This window comes from Cryptosporidium bovis (assembly GCF_009768925.1).
Source record: "Cryptosporidium bovis isolate 45015 chromosome Unknown contig_3, whole genome shotgun sequence".
NCBI classification, from domain to species: Eukaryota; Apicomplexa; class Conoidasida; order Eucoccidiorida; family Cryptosporidiidae; genus Cryptosporidium; species Cryptosporidium bovis.
Genome location: NW_027125024.1, coordinates 35,774 through 57,404, shown reverse-complemented (window position 1 = coordinate 57,404; position 21,631 = coordinate 35,774). Strand labels below are relative to the sequence as shown.

The 21,631-nt window shown below is 31.1% G+C and overlaps 13 protein-coding genes across 13 annotated transcripts; 3 read left to right on the top strand and 10 right to left on the bottom strand.

Annotated features, from left to right (window-relative positions):
- Positions 1–196: 196 nt before the first annotated feature.
- Positions 197–2,515, bottom strand: FG379_002283 (erythrocyte membrane PFEMP3; the record flags this gene model as incomplete). The annotated part of the gene is made up of 1 exon (XM_067328152.1): positions 197–2,515. The coding sequence occupies one exon, from the start codon at positions 2,513–2,515 to the stop codon at positions 197–199; it is 2,319 nt and encodes a 772-aa protein (XP_067183691.1).
- Positions 2,516–2,750: 235 nt separating this feature from the next.
- Positions 2,751–3,869, bottom strand: FG379_002282 (uncharacterized protein; the record flags this gene model as incomplete). The annotated part of the gene is made up of 1 exon (XM_067328151.1): positions 2,751–3,869. One exon carries the CDS (start codon positions 3,867–3,869, stop codon positions 2,751–2,753), a length of 1,119 nt encoding a protein of 372 aa, XP_067183690.1.
- A 78-nt stretch (positions 3,870–3,947) lies between these two features.
- FG379_002281 (uncharacterized protein) lies at positions 3,948–5,747 on the top strand (the record flags this gene model as incomplete). Its single annotated transcript, XM_067328150.1, has 1 exon — positions 3,948–5,747. One exon carries the CDS (start codon positions 3,948–3,950, stop codon positions 5,745–5,747), a length of 1,800 nt encoding a protein of 599 aa, XP_067183689.1.
- A 368-nt stretch (positions 5,748–6,115) lies between these two features.
- FG379_002280 (uncharacterized protein) lies at positions 6,116–9,851 on the bottom strand (the record flags this gene model as incomplete). Its single annotated transcript, XM_067328149.1, has 3 exons — positions 6,116–6,135; positions 6,161–6,350; positions 6,399–9,851. The coding sequence occupies 3 exons, from the start codon at positions 9,849–9,851 to the stop codon at positions 6,116–6,118; spliced, it is 3,663 nt and encodes a 1,220-aa protein (XP_067183688.1).
- Positions 9,852–9,979: 128 nt separating this feature from the next.
- FG379_002279 (calmodulin) lies at positions 9,980–10,486 on the bottom strand (the record flags this gene model as incomplete). Its single annotated transcript, XM_067328148.1, has 1 exon — positions 9,980–10,486. The coding sequence occupies one exon, from the start codon at positions 10,484–10,486 to the stop codon at positions 9,980–9,982; it is 507 nt and encodes a 168-aa protein (XP_067183687.1).
- Positions 10,487–11,393: 907 nt separating this feature from the next.
- Positions 11,394–11,690, bottom strand: FG379_002278 (uncharacterized protein; the record flags this gene model as incomplete). Its single annotated transcript, XM_067328147.1, has 1 exon — positions 11,394–11,690. The coding sequence occupies one exon, from the start codon at positions 11,688–11,690 to the stop codon at positions 11,394–11,396; it is 297 nt and encodes a 98-aa protein (XP_067183686.1).
- A 455-nt stretch (positions 11,691–12,145) lies between these two features.
- On the bottom strand, positions 12,146–13,150 carry FG379_002277 (uncharacterized protein; the record flags this gene model as incomplete). The annotated part of the gene is made up of 1 exon (XM_067328146.1): positions 12,146–13,150. One exon carries the CDS (start codon positions 13,148–13,150, stop codon positions 12,146–12,148), a length of 1,005 nt encoding a protein of 334 aa, XP_067183685.1.
- A 199-nt stretch (positions 13,151–13,349) lies between these two features.
- Positions 13,350–13,691, bottom strand: FG379_002276 (uncharacterized protein; the record flags this gene model as incomplete). The annotated part of the gene is made up of 1 exon (XM_067328145.1): positions 13,350–13,691. The coding sequence occupies one exon, from the start codon at positions 13,689–13,691 to the stop codon at positions 13,350–13,352; it is 342 nt and encodes a 113-aa protein (XP_067183684.1).
- A 151-nt stretch (positions 13,692–13,842) lies between these two features.
- Positions 13,843–14,343, bottom strand: FG379_002275 (cyclophilin-like protein; the record flags this gene model as incomplete). The annotated part of the gene is made up of 1 exon (XM_067328144.1): positions 13,843–14,343. The coding sequence occupies one exon, from the start codon at positions 14,341–14,343 to the stop codon at positions 13,843–13,845; it is 501 nt and encodes a 166-aa protein (XP_067183683.1).
- A 238-nt stretch (positions 14,344–14,581) lies between these two features.
- On the top strand, positions 14,582–16,003 carry FG379_002263 (dolichyl-diphosphooligosaccharide- glycosyltransferase beta subunit (Wbp1p); the record flags this gene model as incomplete). The annotated part of the gene is made up of 1 exon (XM_067328132.1): positions 14,582–16,003. One exon carries the CDS (start codon positions 14,582–14,584, stop codon positions 16,001–16,003), a length of 1,422 nt encoding a protein of 473 aa, XP_067183671.1.
- Positions 16,004–17,057: 1,054 nt separating this feature from the next.
- FG379_002252 (calcineurin like phosphatase with 3x Efhand domains at N-terminus) lies at positions 17,058–19,340 on the top strand (the record flags this gene model as incomplete). Its single annotated transcript, XM_067328121.1, has 1 exon — positions 17,058–19,340. One exon carries the CDS (start codon positions 17,058–17,060, stop codon positions 19,338–19,340), a length of 2,283 nt encoding a protein of 760 aa, XP_067183660.1.
- Positions 19,341–19,372: 32 nt separating this feature from the next.
- Positions 19,373–20,094, bottom strand: FG379_002241 (cytidine deoxycytidylate deaminase family; the record flags this gene model as incomplete). Its single annotated transcript, XM_067328110.1, has 4 exons — positions 19,373–19,590; positions 19,636–19,831; positions 19,882–19,992; positions 20,041–20,094. The coding sequence occupies 4 exons, from the start codon at positions 20,092–20,094 to the stop codon at positions 19,373–19,375; spliced, it is 579 nt and encodes a 192-aa protein (XP_067183649.1).
- A 409-nt stretch (positions 20,095–20,503) lies between these two features.
- On the bottom strand, positions 20,504–21,277 carry FG379_002230 (uncharacterized protein; the record flags this gene model as incomplete). Its single annotated transcript, XM_067328099.1, has 1 exon — positions 20,504–21,277. The coding sequence occupies one exon, from the start codon at positions 21,275–21,277 to the stop codon at positions 20,504–20,506; it is 774 nt and encodes a 257-aa protein (XP_067183638.1).
- Positions 21,278–21,631: the final 354 nt, after the last annotated feature.

The window sequence follows — 21,631 nt, the reverse complement described above, 5'->3', positions numbered from 1 at the left end:
CACGAAGGATGGTGAACACCCGCCCATACTGGAAAAAAGAACCGTGCGTAGACAGGGATTCGAACCCTGGAGTACACGTGTACACCAGATCTTAAGTCTGGCCCCTTAGACCGACTCGGGCATCTACGCTCTGCACGGGGGTCCCCTTTAAAAAAACTATATATATTACAAAATAAAGTGCAAAAAAAAAAAAACATTAGTTGTCACCCAAGCTATTTTGGCATACATTGTTATTTAATTTTGACTTCACTTCAACGTTTTCAGTTCTTATCTTCTCAAGGCGTTTCTCAAGAATATCTCTCTCCTCATTTACCATCGACTGCAGGTGTTTGAACTGCAGCAATTTGAGCTCTAATCTGCTTATTGTGTTATCAATTAGATTAGGTAGTATATTCTGCATTTCGCGCATTTCGTATTCGGCGAGATCTTTCGCCCTCTTTGCGGCATTTTCAAGTGCTATTGAGCATACTTCTTGAACAGCCTTTTCACCTAAAAGTGCAGAGCTCGGCCACATCGCAGAGGAAATTCTTGGAACTAGTTGTGGGAGAAATCCTGAATTATCTTTATCTGAAGTGGGGTTACTCAAAACATCAGTACCAAATTCTGTTTCATTAATGTTATTGCAAGTTTTATAGCCTTCTATTTCCAATATCTTATCAAGTGCAGATTTAGCCGCAGATGCCGCTACCACTGGATTTACAACCGATGCAATAAGAGCAATTTGAGTCATCAGCGGGTTACTTACATCCATAAATGGGAATGAAAGCTTAGTATGAGTTGAAGGGTTAACGTTCCTCATGAATGGCTCTTCTATAGGAAGTTGAATGAAATACGCAACACATTCCTGTGGGGTTCTCTTATTTCCGACATGATATGAAACAGCGTCCCAATCATCACCATAATATTCAATACCCTCGATTAGCTTTTGTACCTCCTCTTGAGACCATGTTGCGACACCTAATAGTCCGGCTTTCAGAGAGTGTTCTGGGCCGTTTACAGACGAAATTACTGGGATATCAACTTTGATAAAATGGCCAGCATGTAGAATAGGTGGATAGCGACCTTCCGAATAACATCTAATGCACCAAACACAACGATCCAACACAGCTACTGACATTCCATTAACAATCCCTGCACGTAAAATATAATAAGAATAAATGCACGGCTTATTGCATGAAATACATTGTACAACTAATGTATTCATAAATGGATTGTTTATGGTTTCTTCGTCTATCTTTGAGGTGAAAAAGCAAGGCTTCTTTTCGTTATATTTTGTTTTAAAGTCTTCAAGCCTGTAATCACGGAGCTTCCTTACCTTTGGAGGCAAGGTTCTAATATCCGCTTGAAAATTTATTAAACCCCAGAATTCAAGATATGAATGTAGTCTTAGTAAAAATGAGACATCGCCTGTAAACGATATTCGCCTTCTGCACTCGGTTACTGACAAGTATTGCCTGGGCATCTCTCTATACAAATTAATTATTTCGTTTCTGATCATTTTGTATTCCGAAATTTTCTCATTTGACAAAACTGAATCATTATTTTTATCTGGGATATTTGAAAACCCATCACTAGAGTTACTTTCAATTTTATCATCGGACTTATTCTCTATTTCGTTCTTGAAAACAGGGTATAACAAATCAAGTTCAATAGGGTGTACAAAGTCCATATCAAACCAACTTGAACATGAAGGAACAATAATGGGTATTTTTTGGCTGATTTCTTCCATGTTGACTTCAAAGTCTGGTTCATTTATGTTAGTGGATTCATCGGGGAAATAAAGTCGTTTTATTGACTCTGGAACCGGTTTTATATCTTGTAAATAACTTGAATTTGAATTTGGATCATTTGGATAGAATGATCTTGTTGAGAACTTCTCTTTCGAAAGTAACAGAGAATGAGCAAAAGTTTTAGGAGGTTGTTGGATAACGTTTGGGGCAATTTGGATCGGCTGGGGTGGAATAAAAACTGGGGTATTATTTGTTTGAGAATTAGCTTCACTCCTTCCTTCTTGATAAGTATGTGTGGCTTTATTTTCTTCATCCAATATGGCAAATTCAGCATTTGGAGTTTCGTTTGAGACAATATTCTCACTGTTTCCAGTAACGGCCTTTACTGTGTCCACTTGCCTGTAATCCTGTTTATCTAGTTTAGTTTTATCATTTCTATCTATTAGTTTTTTCGCTTGCAGTTCAATACTATCTACATATTCCTGTACTTCCTGACTTTCGATTGAGGCTTCAGACATAATTTCGACTGAATCTTCTCTAGCACAATTACAATCACTAACTTTTACATTTAAAACCTCTGCTTTATCAACTCTTCGAAGAGAAGGTGAATTGCATTCTAACAGGAGAGCAGCCCTTGATTCTTCTAAAATATTGTCGGAACTTCTATTAATAGAAGAAATGCTCTCCTTTCTCCTTTTATTTTTGGTGTTTTCATCATCATCTCTACTTTCTGCCTTAATGCGAATTCGCAGTCTTTGCCCTATTGGGGAGTCTGATCCAACCATAATAGCAAAATTTTATATATCAATGTGAGTATTTATATAAGTACCTATACATATATACGTTTAAGTGAATGAATGGCCTTACTTTCCTGAAGGAAAGGATTGAAAGTAATCCTCAATTTTGATTACAATACAAGTTATCTTATATTATACCAACTTATAGCGGCACTGAGGTCAAAACGAATGTGGCAATTAGGCGGCTGGATTACATAAGCACATTTAAAAGTAATGTTGGTTTTCAGTACCCCTTGGATTCCTGGCTAGTAAGCTCCATTATATTTTTTCTCAATCCACATCTTAGCAGACATTTACATTGTGGAATTATTTGATATATCAAATTATTTATAGTAGATATGAATGCAGCTAGAAATAGCTTCTTCGAATCATTTGTTGAATGTAACCAAGAAACAGGAACAGTAATAATTAAAAACAAGTTATTTTCTTTTTTGTCAGATATAATTAGTTCCTCTATTTCATTTACGTTCTTTGGAATTGATTTTGAGAGGAAAAACATTATTTTATCGTTTTTTTTTCCGATGTAGTCAAATTGATTGATTGAAATAGCGAGTTCTTGAAGAAAGTTGTTAGTTAAAATACCCTCATTAATGAATTGATTAAACAGTTCCAGCGCAATTAGAATGTTTGAATCCTCGTTGGATGTGTTAGGGTAGTATGTATGTAGTTTTTTGCCGGAGAAATCAGATGTTTCGAAAAATATGTAGCTGTCGATCCCGAGAGAACAACCCTCATTCACATCCCTGTTGTCCCAGAAGTAGGAGATATATCTTATTGAGTTTAATATATTTGCACAATATAATAAATTCCTAATTGCACACGTAAGCATTTCAAATGCAAAAAAGGCTGGTGTCCTCAAAACTTTTGGGTATCCATAATATATCTTTAAGGAGAGTTTTCTCGGAACATAGATTTTGATGTGGTCACTATATACTTCACTACTCTCAACAAAATTTATATCAATATTTACAATGTTCTTGTAATATTGAATAAGTTGAAATCCATCGTTCCAAAACTGATTTATATTTTCATGGTAAACCTCAATAATCATAATAGTTTCATCATTAGAGTTTATATTAGTTACATCAGTATTTTCGTGACTAGTAAACAAGTTTTCAAGGCGATCCAGATTTGTTGTAGTGAATGATCCGGGATTGTTTGGGAAATATATTTTATAGTGGAATCCATCAAAATCATGAATAGTCTCCCAACCGTTTTCAATTAAATTTGATAAAAGTGTAACTGAAGATTGATCTAAAGGAACGAAACCAAGTAACTGAATGATTCTATTTCTTAATATTGGATGACCAAACTTTGTGACTATTTCTTCAGAATTGTGCATCTTTTTTAAAATATAGAATAGCAATAGTAATTCAAGTGCCTGGCGGGATTTTAAATATTAATAAAGCAAATTATAAAAATGAATAAATATGATTTAGAATTCGTTAACTTATTACAAAAACATCTATATATCGATGAATGCTCAAAAATAGGAGAAATACTAACATGCACACAAGATTACAAGAGCTCAATAGTTACAAAACATAATGAGGCACTTTCAAAAGGAGGTACCAACCAAAAAGTGGAAAATTTAGAAGGAAGAAGTTATATATTACATTTAATTTCATCGGATTACCCTAGCAATCTCCTTTCGGAATATTCATCACTTAATATTGAATCGCAAAAGTTGAAAGACACTTTGCAGAGGGCATCACTTAAAAACTCTAGTAAGATAATAAATAATAACAAAGAAACAATTTTCAAAGTAAGGCATAATTTTTCAGATTTTGAAAATTCCTACAAAAACACACCTTTGTATACTTCAAATATTATGGAGAATCTTTCATATAACAGAGGGTTGATTACGGATAGATTAATGGTTTATAAAGGATTGATTAAACTGAAAAATATAGTTCCTAAAATTGCGGAGTTAACAGAATTACCGAGCTTAGTTGAAGCATTTATCCAATCCAACATGATGGATGACGCCCTAAATGCACTTGAATATGGAAAATCTACAATAAAGATTTTGGAGGCTTCCATATTTTCAATACCAAATAACAGTTTAATTGGGGGTTCAGGGAATAACATCGCCAATTCAATTATAAAAAAAGTGAAAGTAAACCTCGAGATAGAAATCTCCAGATTCTATAAGTCACTAAAATATAAATTAAATTCTAATAGACTTTCACTTATAAACGCTGTTGAAACTATCGGACAATTGAGAAGGCTAATTTACCTAAGTGAAAATAATAGCAATCTATTCAGTACAGATATTTTGTACAAACAATTACAAAACAATAAAAATGGACTATATACAGAATGTACTTTGGGAAGGATATTTCTTGATTCTAGAAGCGAGTATATAAATTCTCACTATATTTATAAGGCTCAAACTTTAATAGGTGTAAATAATTTTGCTTCACTTGATTCAGCAGTTAACATTTTCAGTTCACAATTGGTTTTGACAATATCAATATTCAATTCAATTTTTTCAAAATGTCAGAATTCAGTGCTTTCAAATTATTGGCTGAATTGTTATGTTTTTTGGTTTACACAAATATGTAAAAAATCAATGACTCTGGTACATTATGAATCATTCAAAAATTCGATTTGTAAGAATACTAGAATTAATCAGACACTCGGGCTTCCCATAAAAACTATTTATATTGCATTGTTCAATTTAAAGTCAATACCTATTACTACAAATTCTTGCTATCGAATATATATGCACATTGTGAACACCTTTTCATTTTCACGATCTATTCAACTAGCAATACTACCTCTTTTTGAGAACTACGTGATCGAGTATTACAGAAAATTGCTTGAATATTCTCTTGAGATATTTGTTTATGAAATGAAGGAGTACACTGATAATCTTGAAAAACACAGTTTAAGTAAGAATATCAAACCATTTGAAGTACTGCATAACGAATTCATCCATATTATAAACGAATTGAGGTTATGCCCTTTTATATCAATTTCGACGTTTATTGTCGATCTTACAATGAGTTTTCTTGATTTATTATTTATTGAGACCAAGGAAATAATTAAAAAAATAAACAATCAAAAGGAATACAACACAAGTAAGCATGATTTATCATTAAAGAACGATGTTTTACATGACTCCCTTCCAAAATTTATTAATGATTCTTATATGAAATTTCATGACGATATTATTCTTTTAATCACATCAATATTTGATATAGAAATAAGATAGTTGTGGTAACAGTCCTATCACTTTTTTAAAATGTATAAAATCATTAGGTCTAAATATCCCATAATCCATTCAGGCTCATTTTCCATTCATTCATATTTATATCAGACATAACAATTATTTTATCGATGAATTTAATAATTTCTTGGTCTGGTGACAATTTTTTGAGTATATTCAACCAACCTGAAATATGGGAGGTAAACAAGTCGACTCCGTCTGAGTAACGTATTGGATATTTTCTGTTATTCTTTTTATTAGAATAACTTATAAATGACTTTTCAAATTCTCCCTCCCAGTATTTTTGTTTGACCCATCTTCTTACCCAATCAATTGAATCATTTTTTGTAAAAACGGCTTGGCCATAAATAACTTTATAAATTAATATTTGTGCCTACAATTAAACTATATTAACTTACTTAGATTAAATATTGCCACAATAAATACCCTTTCGATGTTATTAGTATAATTAGCAATCATCGAGTTTGCGACTTGTGGAAAATACAATCTTTTTATATCATGAGTTCTCTCATAAATAGCATTTTGGATATCAGTGGAAATTCTAGAATTTAAAGACAATATCATAAATAATATTAGTTCCTTGCATTCCTAAACATTATAAAAGTTATTCTAACTTTTGGTGATATTTTTACTTACCTTGGGTGAATCAAACAATTTTGAGAATCTTGGTAATTCCAAAATATTAATTATTGACTTGCAGACGTAATTTTCTATGGTTGCAATTTCGTTCGCATATAAAGACACTGGTGAATTTGCGAATGTAAGGACTTCTGATGATATACCAAGTTTGCAAAGTGGAACTACCATAAAGCAAATAATTAATGAAACAGTTATATCTTTCGTCTTTAGTATTTCTTTTGTAAAGTGTCCGGAGTTTTTAATAAACGTTCCAAGAAAAATATTGCAATGCAAAACTAAGTGTGAACTAAAAAAAGGAAGATATTCATAACTGTTTTCGTGTAAATTAGCAGTGAAATCCCATAATTCCATTAATAATTCTACAGTCTCATACTCAAAATTATCCGTAAAAATTAGTTTAAATAAATCTGAAATTGCAGAAGCTATTTCACTGGCTTTAACTTGGCCTAAATCATTGTTGGATAGTTTATTTTGTAAATCGATTTTAATTTTCTTAAAATTTGGTATTACGAAATTATAAATCGGCATCAGATGAAATATATAAATCCTTTTGAGAGTGTTTATTGGCACACCCCTTTTATAAAGTCTAAAATAACTATTTGGTGATTTGAGTTCCATTACAGTTGTATTGTTAATTGAAGGATTATTTGATTCAGATAATAATATGTATTTAGCGAGGTGATTATATTTAGATTCATTATGCGTATAAAATATTAATAGTATTTTATAAATCATTTTTTTTGTCAAGTACTTTGCTTTTAATTCATTGGGTTTGATTGAATGACTTTCTATAATTGCTCTGATTTTATGTATAGTTACTGATTTGATTAAAAACGAATTTACCTGTTTTGAATCCATGATATTATTACACTTTTGGTAAACTCCAATTTTTTGCTTATTAATTAAAATATATTCGTATTCATTTTGTTTCAATTTCTTGTTTGATGATACAGGCTCAAACCAATATATATAAATTAATGGTTTGAATTTACTAGTTTCCAATATTTTGTTTAAGTCTTTATCTAGATTTATAAAACTTTTTTCAGCAAATATAACAAAGGTTCTAGATTGTACTCCGGAAAAAAAATGCAACATTTTATTTATACTGTCAAATTCAACTCCACAAATATTCATCAATACTTCACTAATTGTTTGATGGTGTGAGTTATTGCTATTAGAGAGTAAAATAAACATAGTTTCTTGTTTCTGTATTTTGGTTTCCTCATTTTGACTTGTTTTGATTGTGGATATATACCCATTTCCATATATTCCGTGGATTTCTGCGATAATTTCGTTTCCATCAAAAATTAATGTATGTTGAATATGAGATGATTTAATTAATTCCTCAAACAGGTCATTTCTTATAATCTCAGTTTCAATCCTTCTTTCTATTATTTTTTTAGAGCCAAAAGATAAAATATAATTTCTTGCCATATCCACTATTTTTGTTACCTTCGTATCTTTTCTCTGAAATATATTGGACAACTTATTACCTTCAATACTTATTTTTATTTGTAATTTTTCTTCTTTTATTTCAATTAAAACATTCTTTATTCCACCTATGATTTGATCAATTGAAAATATTAGTGTTGCAATAATTAGGTATGAATTGATAATATTAGTAAACTCGGTAACAATCAATTCATTGGATAGTATTTTTTGTGAGAATTTGAAATTTATTTTAGGATATTTTAATGGCAACAAAGTGATTATTAACTCTATGAATAGGTTGAAATTCATATGTAAAGATTTTAAATCATTTTTTTGCCTAAACAGCTTTTTATTATTAAATGAATTCACAAATCTTGAGAAAAATGCTATTTCCCAGAGTGAGTGAATGTTATGTTTTAGTATATTATTCAATTGTTCACAAATCAATTCAATTTCGAGAAATACCTTACATTTGATTCCATTCTTTGAGTGTTTGTCTAATTTTTTAATGTTATCCATAGATATGAGGCAAATATCGACCACATGAATAAATAAAATGAGGTTAAGTATTTCAATTGAATATTTAACATCTTCAGTATATTTATTTTTGTAGTATTTATATCTCTGCTCGACAATATAACCATGTGCTTTGAATATTTTTTCCCTTTTCTCCCTTTCAACTAATGTTAATGGGATAAATATAAGTATTGTGATAACAGATGTAGCTAATAAAATGAAAAACGAGAATATCTTTATTTTTTTGATATTATTATTTATCTTTAATTTTGAATTTCTTTGTATTTCTTTCATACCTATTGTAAATACCTGAATATTACTTAATACTTGTGATGTCGGCAAATAAATTGTTCTCATTCCTGTGAATATTGAGTTCGTATTTCCTTTGTCATTTTCAAGGGTATTTGATTTCATTTTGTCGCCATTAATATCACCATTTACAATATTGGTTTCGAATGAATTATTAACAAGATTTAATTTAGTTTCTGTATAGCCAATATTCGGATTTGTGTATTTATTTTGCACAAAAAATGAATAATGGTCTTGGTTTGTGCTTTTATCATTGTCTTTGTTAATAAAGGAATTATTTTTTGTTTTTTTAACTTTTTCAAATTGAATTTTATTAAAGTCCAGTGAATATAACTTTCTTTTATTATTGGATATGCCGTATTCTGATAAAATGTCTTCTAAACTCTCGGTTGAGTCGGTGTTTCCTTCATTTATATTCATTATATGATTTAAAATACTAACTTTTTTTAATTCTATATTATTTACATAAAAGAGTGGTGCTTGATAGTACGATTCGTTCAAAACTACACCTGTTATAGTTGGGCCACCTTCCAAATCTACTGATAAAAAATGGTCACAAATTGAAGAATCTGGCCCAAATGTTAGATTATTTTCTGATTCACCGACGTCAATAGTATAATTTATCATTTTTTGGTGAATAGACCATAGTTGTTTCTTTGAATCAATTATCGGCTGTCTCAGAAATATTGATTGTTGTGCTAGAGTATAAGGTAGAATATTGCTTAGGCATTTGTCAATATCATCTATTACACTACCAAAACTAGATAGTTGTTTGAAAAAATAACTAATGTTTTTTTTTTTATAGTATAGTGTATTAATACCCCCAAGCATAGGATTTAAGTTGAACATGTTTAAACAAAATGAAAATGGAAAAGACGAAATTATATTCTCAAGTTCTTGAATATAATTCAGCATTTTCTTTTCAACATATGGACTTAAAATCTCACTACAGGTATGAAATTGTAATAGGCCGTCATTGAACCCAATATAATATGATCTTGTTCTTTCAAGTATACTATTAAATAAAATATTATAATTTAACCAAAAATTTTTGAATTCTATATTTATTAATAATCCCAAGACAAACGTAACTATTAACAATAGTAACATGACAATAAGAATAGAAAGAACATTTTTTTTAAAAACATTACTTAATTTAATTATTTCGTTTTTTTTAAGATAATAAATTCTCATTTTAGTAATAATGAAATAGGAGCAAATTAAAGTATCTTTTATTTGCCTAAGTTAGAAAAATAAGTGTGGGAAATGCATTTTTGCCACACAAAGATAGTTATTATCTAATTATTAGTTTTACATTATATTTAATTTTTTGACAACTGCATCAGCTTTACGAATTTATTATAGTCAGCTCTTGCTTGTCCATCTGATTGTACCATTAATTGCCTTGCATCTTGATCTGTAAGTGACACACCTAGCTTTGTGCAAACCTCAGAGAGGCATTCTGGTGTAATGAAGCCATCACCATCAATATCTAATAGTGAAAATGTTTCCTTCAATTGTTCTTTTAGTGGTGCTGAATCAAGTTGTCTAGAAATAAATCCTGAAAACGTTGCACAGTCAATCGTATTTGTTAATATTGGCTCTTGTTTCAATCCAGTACTTGCTCTTCCTTTTATTTCACCTAGCAAAATATCTATTTGTTGTGGTGGAATATCAAGACCAATGGATTTGAATGTTTCAAACAAGTCGGACCCGCTTATACTACCATCCTTGTCTTTGTCAAACAAATGAAAAATTGTTTGAATATCAGACAGTCTATTTTCTGAGTATTTACTAGCTGAAATAGTTGATGATTCTTCCTTAAACATTTTTTAAAATAACAAAAACTATTTAAAGTAATATAATAAAATATTCTCTGCTATGGTCTAGTATTTTTTTAATTCTTAATGCACACAATAATATATTATGTAGATGGCGGTATTTTATTAGAATGGTTCCCGTTTGAATTACCCTGGAAAAAAAAAAGCCTACATTAAAAGTCAAAAATTGAAACTAGAGGAGAGATTCGGGGATTGAAGTACTTAATATTTAATCCGCATATAAACTATCGGAATCTTAAAAATAGTTCTGTCCCTCCTATTCTAGTCTCAATCAGACAGGTTTAAAAAAAGAACAAATAGTCATGTAGAATAAAGAAATGCTAGTTGACATACAACATACATATTATTAAAATAGATACTTATCCTATTTACAGACCTTTGAAGGTCAGTTTTTACCCTCAAGTTGATCGTGAACTATAGAAAGTTAAATTTCTTGGAGCATCAATAGGAAAGTAATACTTGAAAAATAAGTTCAACAAATAACCAACATAATTTTTTTCAATATTTACATATGCATACCTCACACAAATAAAAAGATTAGGGCACGTGTTTACATTGAAGTGAGTTGGAATAATATGAAATCCATTATATTTAAGTTGAATAAGTTCAATATTTTATTAGAAAGTTACCCTTTGATATTAAGGGAATTAAATACTAATACTGTTCACAACAGTCATAAAACTTGGGAGGTTACTTCATTTTAATCAATAATATATAATACCAATTAAATGATAAATATTTAAATAGTTGAATGTAAGTTTTGAATTACATCAATTTCCTCAATGACATCCAATGACCTAATCAAATTCCCTCAAAATAATGATATTGGAAACATTAAGTGTTTATCTAACCACAATAACAGTGGAAATCAGGTTTAGAGCAAGCCTTCTGTGAATTATTCCTTAGATTTTCTTTGCTTTGATTCTCTCAACTGTGTGTTTTCAACTGCTCTCAAACTTAACAAACAAATAACGATTGCAAAAAGTAGGATGTGAGTGAGGTTAATGTCAAATGTTCGTTTAAACGGAAATAAAGTGGACATTACCTTTCCTACATTCCATTTTGAGAGCGGAGGTGTCTGGCATAAACCCCAAAATTCTCCAAATAAATATAGTGTCAGCCCAGAAAGACAAATCGTGAAAATACCCATTATGGCACTATCTAGAAATCTAGAATAAGAAACGACCGTCATATTCGACTTTCTTCCAAACTTTGATTAAAAAAATAAGTTATAAGGTGAAGGTGCGAAAAACTACTCTGAATCAATATTCACAAAAACACCCTACAACCTACCAAGAGAACTTGCGGGAATAAATTAGACAAGTAACATTTCCTCAATTTTAAGTGGCCACGTTTTATTCAAATTAAAAGAAAAATTCAAATTAAGTACCTTATAAACAGAAAATAACAGGAAACAAATTGACGTGTTTTAATTTAATAATCATTTGATAAACCTTTCTACTAAATTTCAGCAGTTTAAAGGCGTTATTTCTATTCTACCGTTGTAATGGCATCACTGCGCACTCTTGTTTATATTTTATTAGTATTTTGTCGATATTTATTATAAGTTAAAATAAGGTTCTTCTCAATCAAATGTCTACATACCAGAAATTTCACGTTGATACCCAGTGAGATCCTGATAAATATCTACTTTTTCTTCGAGATCTTCGAAGTTTTTGCCTGGTCTGATTTAGGTGTATTTATGTTTACCAAATATCCTATTTCATAGTTGCTTTTTAACTGAACTGACTCCTTTTTAAAACATCCTTTACATAGATTAGGATCTGTTACCCAAAGGCAAGAAGAGTGAACATTATCAGAGCAAGAATCACAATTAACTATTCTATTATTCGGCAATTCTGAACCTCCGCAAATTGAGCAGGCTTGAAAATTTGCATTATTTTTTTCAACCAGATGAATCGCTTTAGATTTTATTTTGGGGAATTCAATTGATAAATTCTTGGGACTTTTAGGTAATAGTTCAGTATTGCTTGTTGAAAGGGTGTTGCTTAGGGAGGTTTTTCGTTTCTTAGACTTGTTAGGGTATTCGTTATTGAAAACAGTTAATTGTGAGAGCGAATTACTCCCAGCTAAGTTATCAGGTTGAGACTTCACTACTCTAGAATTACTTGAAGAGTTTCCAGAAAAACAATCAATCCCACGATCCGAAGTGGTTCCATTTAAAGAAAATAAATTAATTTCTGTACTTAAAGCAGTTTTATTTGTATTTTTTATCTGGTAGTTATCAGAAATACTTATTCTTCCTGGATAGTTAGTGCCATTGCTATGATCAATACCAACATTATTATCGACTAGTGTCTCACCAAGCTGCTCAAAATATTTTCTCAGTATATCTCCATCGTACCTAATAAAGTGTATACTTTGATCTGAAATCGCCAATTTCTCTCTGAGAAGTGCTCTAATTTCTTTTTGAAGGTTTTTAATTTCGCTTAGTTTATTATTATTATATACCCCCATATCTGACTTATCTATACTTTTTATTTCCTTCAAGTACGAACTTCTCTTTTCCTCAAGTTTATTGAGTGTTTCAGTTCCTTTTAAATCAATTTCTCTCATTAGTGAAAGGTTGCGCAATATCCAACCTGGAAGAAGGGAAATATCTTCCATAAATACCTCTAGAGAATCCGACATGGTAAAGTAATAGTCACATCAATATTAAGTCATTCATGTAAATTTGCAAAAATTATTCGCTAGCTTATGAAACGTTTAAAATTGGAACTAGACCTAGCGCGTAAGATATGAATTAAAAAAGCGACTAAGTAAATATTAAAACATTTAAAAATAAATTAGTTGATTCAGTAATTTTATTTTACAACTTAGATATAACTCTTCACTTATCACCCCAAAAATTTTCCTCAGTAAACTCCGTTGAAGAGTGAATAAAACCAAATTTTTGTCCACCTTTTCTAATTGCAGCAATAACATCTTCCTTTTTTATTGTTATTGGATGGTTATTTTCAACCTTCCCACACCTAAGTCGCGATTGTTTTTCTGACATTTCTGCAAGCTCCCCGATAAACAGTGATATAGACGTTTGTATTTTTTTAATTGACGCCTTTGTGAACTTTTTATCTGTCGAATATTTAACCACCCTATTAACCTTAGAGTATGGAACAAGGCTATCATATCTCGAGTCATTTTTAGCGTTCTTTCCTTCTTCCTCGGAGTTCATTTCTTTTTCAAATCAAGTATTTATCTGCTAAAATTAATATAACAGCGGCAAGTTGAAATAAAGTATTTGGGTGGTATGGGGAGATTTGATGAATGAAATTAGATAGTAGTAATTTGTCAGGGATGTTGAGACGATTTAAATGGAAATATAATCACTCGTTTTCTGCAATAGGATTTGAATGTATAATTACATCTTCAATCCTTACTTCACTAATTGGTCTGTAAGATTTATCTGTCTCAATGTTTTCGATTGCATTTAAAGTTTCAAACCCATCGATAAGCCTTCCAAAAATCACATATTCACCATTTAATTGAGGCAGACTAGAATATGTAATGAAAAATTGTGAACCATTTGTATTCGGCTTTTTACTGACTCCCTTACCTGCCATTGCAAGAATTCCTCGAGTATCGAATTTGAGATTACTGTCTATTTCATCTTCAAAATATTTGCCGTATATACTTGCCCCACCTTTACCAGTACCCGTAGGGTCACCACCCTGTATTATAAATCCACTGATATTTTTATGAAATGTCGTATTGTTATAGTACCCACTCGCAGCAAGTGCGAGAAAGTTTTTACATGTCAAAGGGCATTGTGAACAAAATAATTCAAATTTTAGGAATCCGTAATTAGTCACTATCTTAATGGACATTTCTCAAAGTTTTAAATCAAATTTTGAGTATTATAGACATGACTTAAATTTGGAGAATAATACAAATACTCCCATTTAAAAGTATAAATCTTATGTATACATCTAAATTTCAAATATTCTCAATTTATTATCTAAAGATTCATTTAGTTTATATTCTTTAATTTTAGTTTCAAGCCTACCGCTCTATTCCCTCCATAAAATTTGACACTCACAAAAGTCAAGTAATTATATTTTTAAAATGCTTTTTATTTTTCATATATATATATTCACCTTTTGTTTGATAGCAAATGTTATTAGCACTTCGAGTAAGGTAGAAGATCATTTAGCGAGCATAGACTCTTCAAATCTCGATTTATTGTTCTTGACTAATGTAAACGATGAAGATATAATTAGAGATCAATATTCAGAAATCATTTCTCATCTAGTTTCAAAAGGTCATAGAATTTCAATAAAGTCATTTGAAAAATCCCTTCAAGATACAGATTTAAGCTTGGTGGAATACGATGAACTTGCATATAAGAATGTTGTTATTTTTGATATTGAATACCATAGACACATGCCTTCATTCCCCATAACACTCGTTCCTAAAATATTGGAATATATTGACAAGGGTGGAAATATTTTGGTTTTCACAGATACAACAAACGAAAAATATGGCACTGATCATAACAAGGGCATACGAAAGTTGGCAAAAGAGTGTGCAGATATAACATTTCTGCCGCAAAATACTCAGCTTATAGATGTCGGAATTAATTCAAGAAGAGATGGATACATCTATTCAAACAATTGCATAGATTCAGAGGCATTCCTTTCTTCTGGCACATGTGTGGGAAATGGAATTTTATATAGAGGTGTTGGATTTTCAATGAATGTACCTAATAGCGAATTGATAGTCCCAATTCTGTCTGCCTGCGACACCTGTATATCTACATTCAATGAAATAGCGTCCGCTAATTTAAAATTGTTTGGAAATGGGATCCATTCAAGTACTGGTGAGGAAATAGGTCTAGTAGTCTCTATGCAAGCAAGAAATAATGCTAGAGCAACTTTTTCGGGTGATGGGCAATTGTGCAGTAACAATGCATTCACAAAAAACGTGAATAACATTAATTTCTGCAAGAATTTATTATCCTGGACATTCCAACAGAAAGGAATAATAAAAATAAGTGATATCATTCATTATAGATTAAACGAATCACCGAAAGTTAACGAAAACTACGACAATACTTTGATGTATACAGTTGAAGACACAGTTTTTTTCTCTGCGAAGTTACATGAATTGGTTGATAATGAATGGAGGGTATACCGATACAATGATATACAACTAGAGTTCACTATGTTAGACCCTTACTTGCGCGTTTTTCTTCATCGCAATGAAACAAATTTAAGAAATACCACATTTACAGCAAAATTTAGAGTTCCTGAAACATGGGGTGTATTTAAATTTGTTATAAATCACAATAAATTGGGATACAACTCCATTTTTTATGAGTCACTTGCAACAGTAAGGAACTTTCGACACGACCAGAATCCAAGGTTTGTTATTTCAGGGTTCCCTTACTATGCTAGTTTCATTTGTTCAGTTATTTCACTTTGCTACTTCACATTTCTATTTATCTTCTATGATTTTAACTATGACACTAGAGCCATAGTTGGTTAAACTGACACTTAAATTATTCTAAATTTTTTTTTAGCGCAATTAAATTTTTTTCTACTTTTTTTGAAGATTGAATAATAACATTTTTGAAATGGGTTGTTACAGAGGAATTTTTCTTTCAACCTCTACATTATTTGTATTTCTTTATGTTTCGTTTACTTTTTTTGGAATACCGTTCATTAGCTATTTAGAATTGCCAGTAAGTTTACGATTTAATTACTCATAATTCCTTAACTTTTGTTATCAGTCAATATTCCTCTCTCCACTTAGGTTGTCTTCATATTTGTCCGCTACCTACGCAACTATATTATTTTTCCTATTAACTTTTGTCATAGTTACTGTTTTCATCGACGAAAAAAGGTGATAGCTTTTTTTTCAAAAATTGAATTCCAATACTAAAGTTAAACAGAACTCTGCAGAAATATACACCAAATTTTTTATAATAAATAAATTAATGATGCTTCGCATCTAGTAAACAATACATTTGGATAGGTATTGACATGGTCTCTAATTAATTAGTGCTTCTGTGAAACTGATGTTTAAAAATCGTTCCAACACCTAATTATAAACATTTTTATATTAACGAAAACCACGATACAAAGCAACAGCAGAAAACGTGGACCTAACACACTGAATTCAAGGTTAAAACTCGGACAAAGTTGCAAGGAAGATTTCAAAAGATAGAATAACAAAGATAAGATAGCTGATATCTGAAACGCATTGTTCGTTTTTAAGTTAACTATATCAAACCCATTGAATCGATCAGATTTAACTTTTGCGAATAAGAACCCAAATCAATAAGGATTACCTATACCAGCGCTAAAAAGTGTTCTCCTGTTTGTGGGGTGTTGTGTGCGGCAATATGTGAACCAATATATAGTATGGTTTTCAGTTTGTAGGAAATCAGGAGAATAGAAACAAAGGTACATCCATTTGGTATATTGTTTATTTAATTATTCAAAATAGTGATTTTTCAACTTTAGGCTGACAATATTCCCTCTTATTCTTGAAGTCGCTATTGTATAGTTTTGATAAGAGATTTCTGAACTAGTATAAAATGATCACAAAGAAATTTTCAGGTCAAAGAACTACAGAAAATATCCCCTCGAGGATTATTCGTCCTGAGCAATGGTTTCCATGGAGAAGTTTTGGGCGGCTGTTAAATGACGCAATATTGGAAATGGGATGGCAAGAGAGGTATTCCGCACTAAAAGATATCGTAGTTGAGTACGGAAAGGAAAAAAGCGGGCATTTAACTGTGAATGAGTTCCTAAATGTTCTTGATGACAATCCTATCACAGAAAAACAGTACAGGAGTGTTTTCTACAATTTGATGGATAGAAATCAGGATGGCATTGTGAGTGAAATTGAATTCACTTCTGGAATGTTAAGTTTGAGTCCATTGGCAACAAACGACCCTAATACAAATATTGGACAGCTTAGACTGCAATTCATCTTTCTTTATTATGATACTGATAGAAATGGTCTATTAAATTTAAATGAGTTAAAGCGTATGTTGTTGCATATTTCTGAAATTCGTTCATTAATGAAAAACACTGTAGCAATGACTGAATCTAAAGCAAGAGAATGTGCTATTCATCTTATTGCTCATTATGACGGTATCTTTGGGTTTAATGCCTTTTTTAGTTCCGTAAAGAATAATATTCTAAAGGGAACTGGATGGTTACTCAGAACACATCTTGATCTGGTTGATTTTATTAATAATGATCACAAAAATAATGACTTTTTAAAGTGTGAATTAAAAAATGAAACTTACTTTATAGATCAACACGTGAGAAACGATGTAGATTTGGGTGTTCCAAGAGTATCTTCTAGCTGTAAATCAGATGGATTAACTTTTAATTGTTCTTTAGACAACTCGCCACAAAGGTGTTTTATAAGGAACAAATCGCACGAAATTAAGAGTGAGAGGTATGGTTTAATTGGAATCGTCAAAGGACTTCAATTCCGCTTTGACATGAGGTTATGCAAGCGTGCAATTGACTATTTTATGGACATTTCACAGAATATTAGATTCGAATATCCAGAAAATCAAGAGTTTTTATATATCAATAACGTACTAAACTACTTAGAAATAATGAAATTATGTGATCAGGTCGTAGAAGTAATAAGGGATGAGAATAGCCTAATAAGGCTAAACGGCGAAAATAATACAATACGGATATTTGGTGGTTTGTATGGCCAATTGTCTGATCTTCTTCATTTGTTCGAAAATTTCTCCTGGCCCCATTACCAAAAAGGTGATATTCTATCAATGAAATATGTGTTTTTGGGAGATTATATTGACTTTGGTGGATTCTCTCTTGAAATAATTTGTTTGTTGTTCTCATTCAAGATATTGTATCCTGACAGAATTTTTCTACTCCGTGGAAATCACGAAGATATATCTATAAACGTCTCATCTGGTCTTCTCGACGAGTGCAATAAAAAGTTTGGGTCCAATGGTCAATTCCTTTGGGAGAGAATTAACGATGTTTTCGAGTTTTTATCGTTGGCGGTTCTCGTAAATGATCGCATACTGTGTTTGCATTCTGGAATTGGGAAAAGCATTAAAAAGTTGGAGCATCTGGAGAACATCTCAAAGCCAATCCATGTCAGTTCAGACCTTCTCATCCGAGGGACTTTACAGAGTTCTCTCGAGAATGCAGACGAAACTATGCGCATTCTTGACTGTTTATGGTCTGAGATAATTGAATCTAACGATTCAATTTGCAGTCCTAGCGAGAGCAAAGAATGTATAAACGAGACTGATGTAGAATATAATGACGAGAGTTCTGAAAATTTAAAGCGTTTCAAATTCGATATGAAAGATGTTAGCAACTTCATTTCAAGTAATGACATTGAATTGATAGTGAGAACAAGTGAATACTGCAAAAACGGTTGCGAGTCACATGGAAATGGAAAAATTATAACAGTAACTTCGACTGCGAATGCTCGTGGAATACGCAATGATTGCATCTCAGCTTTGGTAATCGCATATAATAATAATGGAGACCTAATGAAATTTATTCAAACTTTAAAGTTTGAGGAATTTTCAACTAATTGTTATTTAAAAGGGAGCGATCAAGAAACAAAGGAAAAATTTGATGCAAGTCCCAAAGGAGTAAATAGAAATTCTGAGTCGTTTTTCGATTATGACAAACCTCATAAGACATCCACAAAAGGTAATGTATTCATTAACAGTCCAAATAACTCTAATGACTACTTTTTAAGTAGCCCTGGGAGTGGTGGCAAGACAAAGAATATCGATGAAAGTCCAATAACCCCTGCAAAAATCAGAAACTTACATAGTAAACCGATAAATTTAACTGCACTTTGATCATCTAATATCACTGATAATGAATTGTATATCTAACCTCTAAAATCTTTTATTGCCCTTTTCCTCTTTTCTATCGGAGCTTTGGGATTACCGAACTCATAAAAACATCTTAGTAATTCGACTGACTTTTTCTCACATATTCCATGTCTTAGAGTGAGGTTTTTATTTTCAACTAGATCATTGTAGCTCAAAACAGATCCACATCCGCCGAAGCGGTCATTCCTACAGCCATAATAAATATTCCTTATTCCTTCAAATTATTAACAAAATGCTCCAAAATTTTTAATATACGCACCTGATTGATCAATGAATCCGATGCACATTATGCATGGCTCTACGGTAACAAATATGTCATATGAACTGCAAAGTTGTGGTAGTCTTTCACAAATACGCTCATTTACCGCATTGATATTTTTTTTCTTTAATTCAAGTACACTAACCAATTTATCTGTCAATTTTTCAAGCGCAACAATTTCACAGTGTTTCGTTCCCTAAAAGAACCTCGATTTAGATTTATACTATTATTTACTTGATAACCTACATTTTTCATACAATTTGTTTTGTTATGTGCAACAGACTCTATCTCTTTGGTGAACCTATTAACAATAACACATCCCACCGGAATTTCATCACTATTCAATGCTTTTTCAGCCTAATGTTCAATTATATTTAATATTACTAAGTACAAATGTAGACTTACTAATTTTAGTGCCTCATTCATATAAAGCTCAAGCTCTTCTAAAGAATAAACCATAATAAATAAATAAAATTTTTTACCGCATTCAAATTGATGTTCATTAGTATTTGAAATAAATTATTCCCTAAATTGTAGAGCATATTCGACTTTGAAATGAATATTGAACTTATTAATGCATCTCTGCACATATTTTGTGTCATTTTTAATTCTAAGCCATAATAATCATCCCATTCGCTCACAAGTATTTTGTTGTAACTTCAAAAATGTATCGTTATCCCTAATCAACTACAATAGGTAATGATTATTTTTAAATAAAATTTAAATAAACTTAAAGTATCACTTTACCACTTAAAATCAATATTAATTACTAAACTAAATTTCTACACAACTAAGAAATTCAATCTAATGAATCTTCACCTAGAGCATTATAGAATAATTAAGAGGTAATTTATTTGAAAAAAAAAAACTATAATTTCTGAGCTCTCAGAGGTGTCATTTGGAGCGACCCTGCCTTGCTTAAAAGTTTTATCCTCCAATCATGATATCTCCGAATACTGCTGTTTTCTCCCTCTACTGCTGTATTGGAAGCGTAATCATCTGACTTGCAATGCTCTCTATAATTATCAATAGAGGCAGTATTACAACTTTTTGATTTTCTGCTTCTGTATGGAGTGGAAGAATCTGTAACGCCATATTCGATAGTTTCATTATTGGTGCACTGTATATTGTTTGTGTATTTGTCAATTTTTCTGTTTTCTGTATTATTTGTCGAGTCACTTCTGCCATTATTTTCACATTTATATTTGTTTTCCGATTCGCGTGTATTAATTATTGAACGAACAGTGTTATTACGCCCCTTCCTACCCCTATTCCCAATCTGCCTATTAATGTTGCTTGTATTCTCATTACACTTCATCAAAAAATTATCGTTTTCAAGCTTGTTAAATAAAGTTTCATAATAAATCAACTTTTTTCTTTCCCTCGCACTCATTGAAGGGTCAAAATGAGCAAGATCCCAACGTGGGCCATCCCAAATTAGATTTTTTTTATATTTCTTTTTGCTACTTGTGTCTGAACTCCTTTCCTGCTTGTCACTCATTCCACCTTCATTTTCAATAGGAGTTAAAAGATTCTCATTAATAACATTAAACCTATCTATCGAGGTAGCATCCTTCCCAGAACTCGGAAGCATACTTTCTAAAGATGAAGAAAGTCCAGGCTCCTTTTTCTTGAAATCCATATATGAATAACAAAATTACTGTCACATTACTAGTATTAGCTCCAAAAAGTATGCTTTTCTACTAGCTAGAATTTATTTCAAAACACGGATTTACGTCCCGCCTTTTCATCTCACCAAAGTCTAATTTTTAACTATATTCAAAGGTAAAGTCACATCTTTAGGATAAAATAAATAAAAATGATATGTTGCCTGTTGTTAATATCATTTTTAGCACAACATTTATTTTCACTTTATAATATCTCCGTCTCATGAAAATTTACTCCAGGCCTCATTTTCACTCGAGGATCTTTATCTTTCAATAAATTCTATTTGAATTGTAGCAATACATAGACGAATAGTTTTGACGAATGTTTA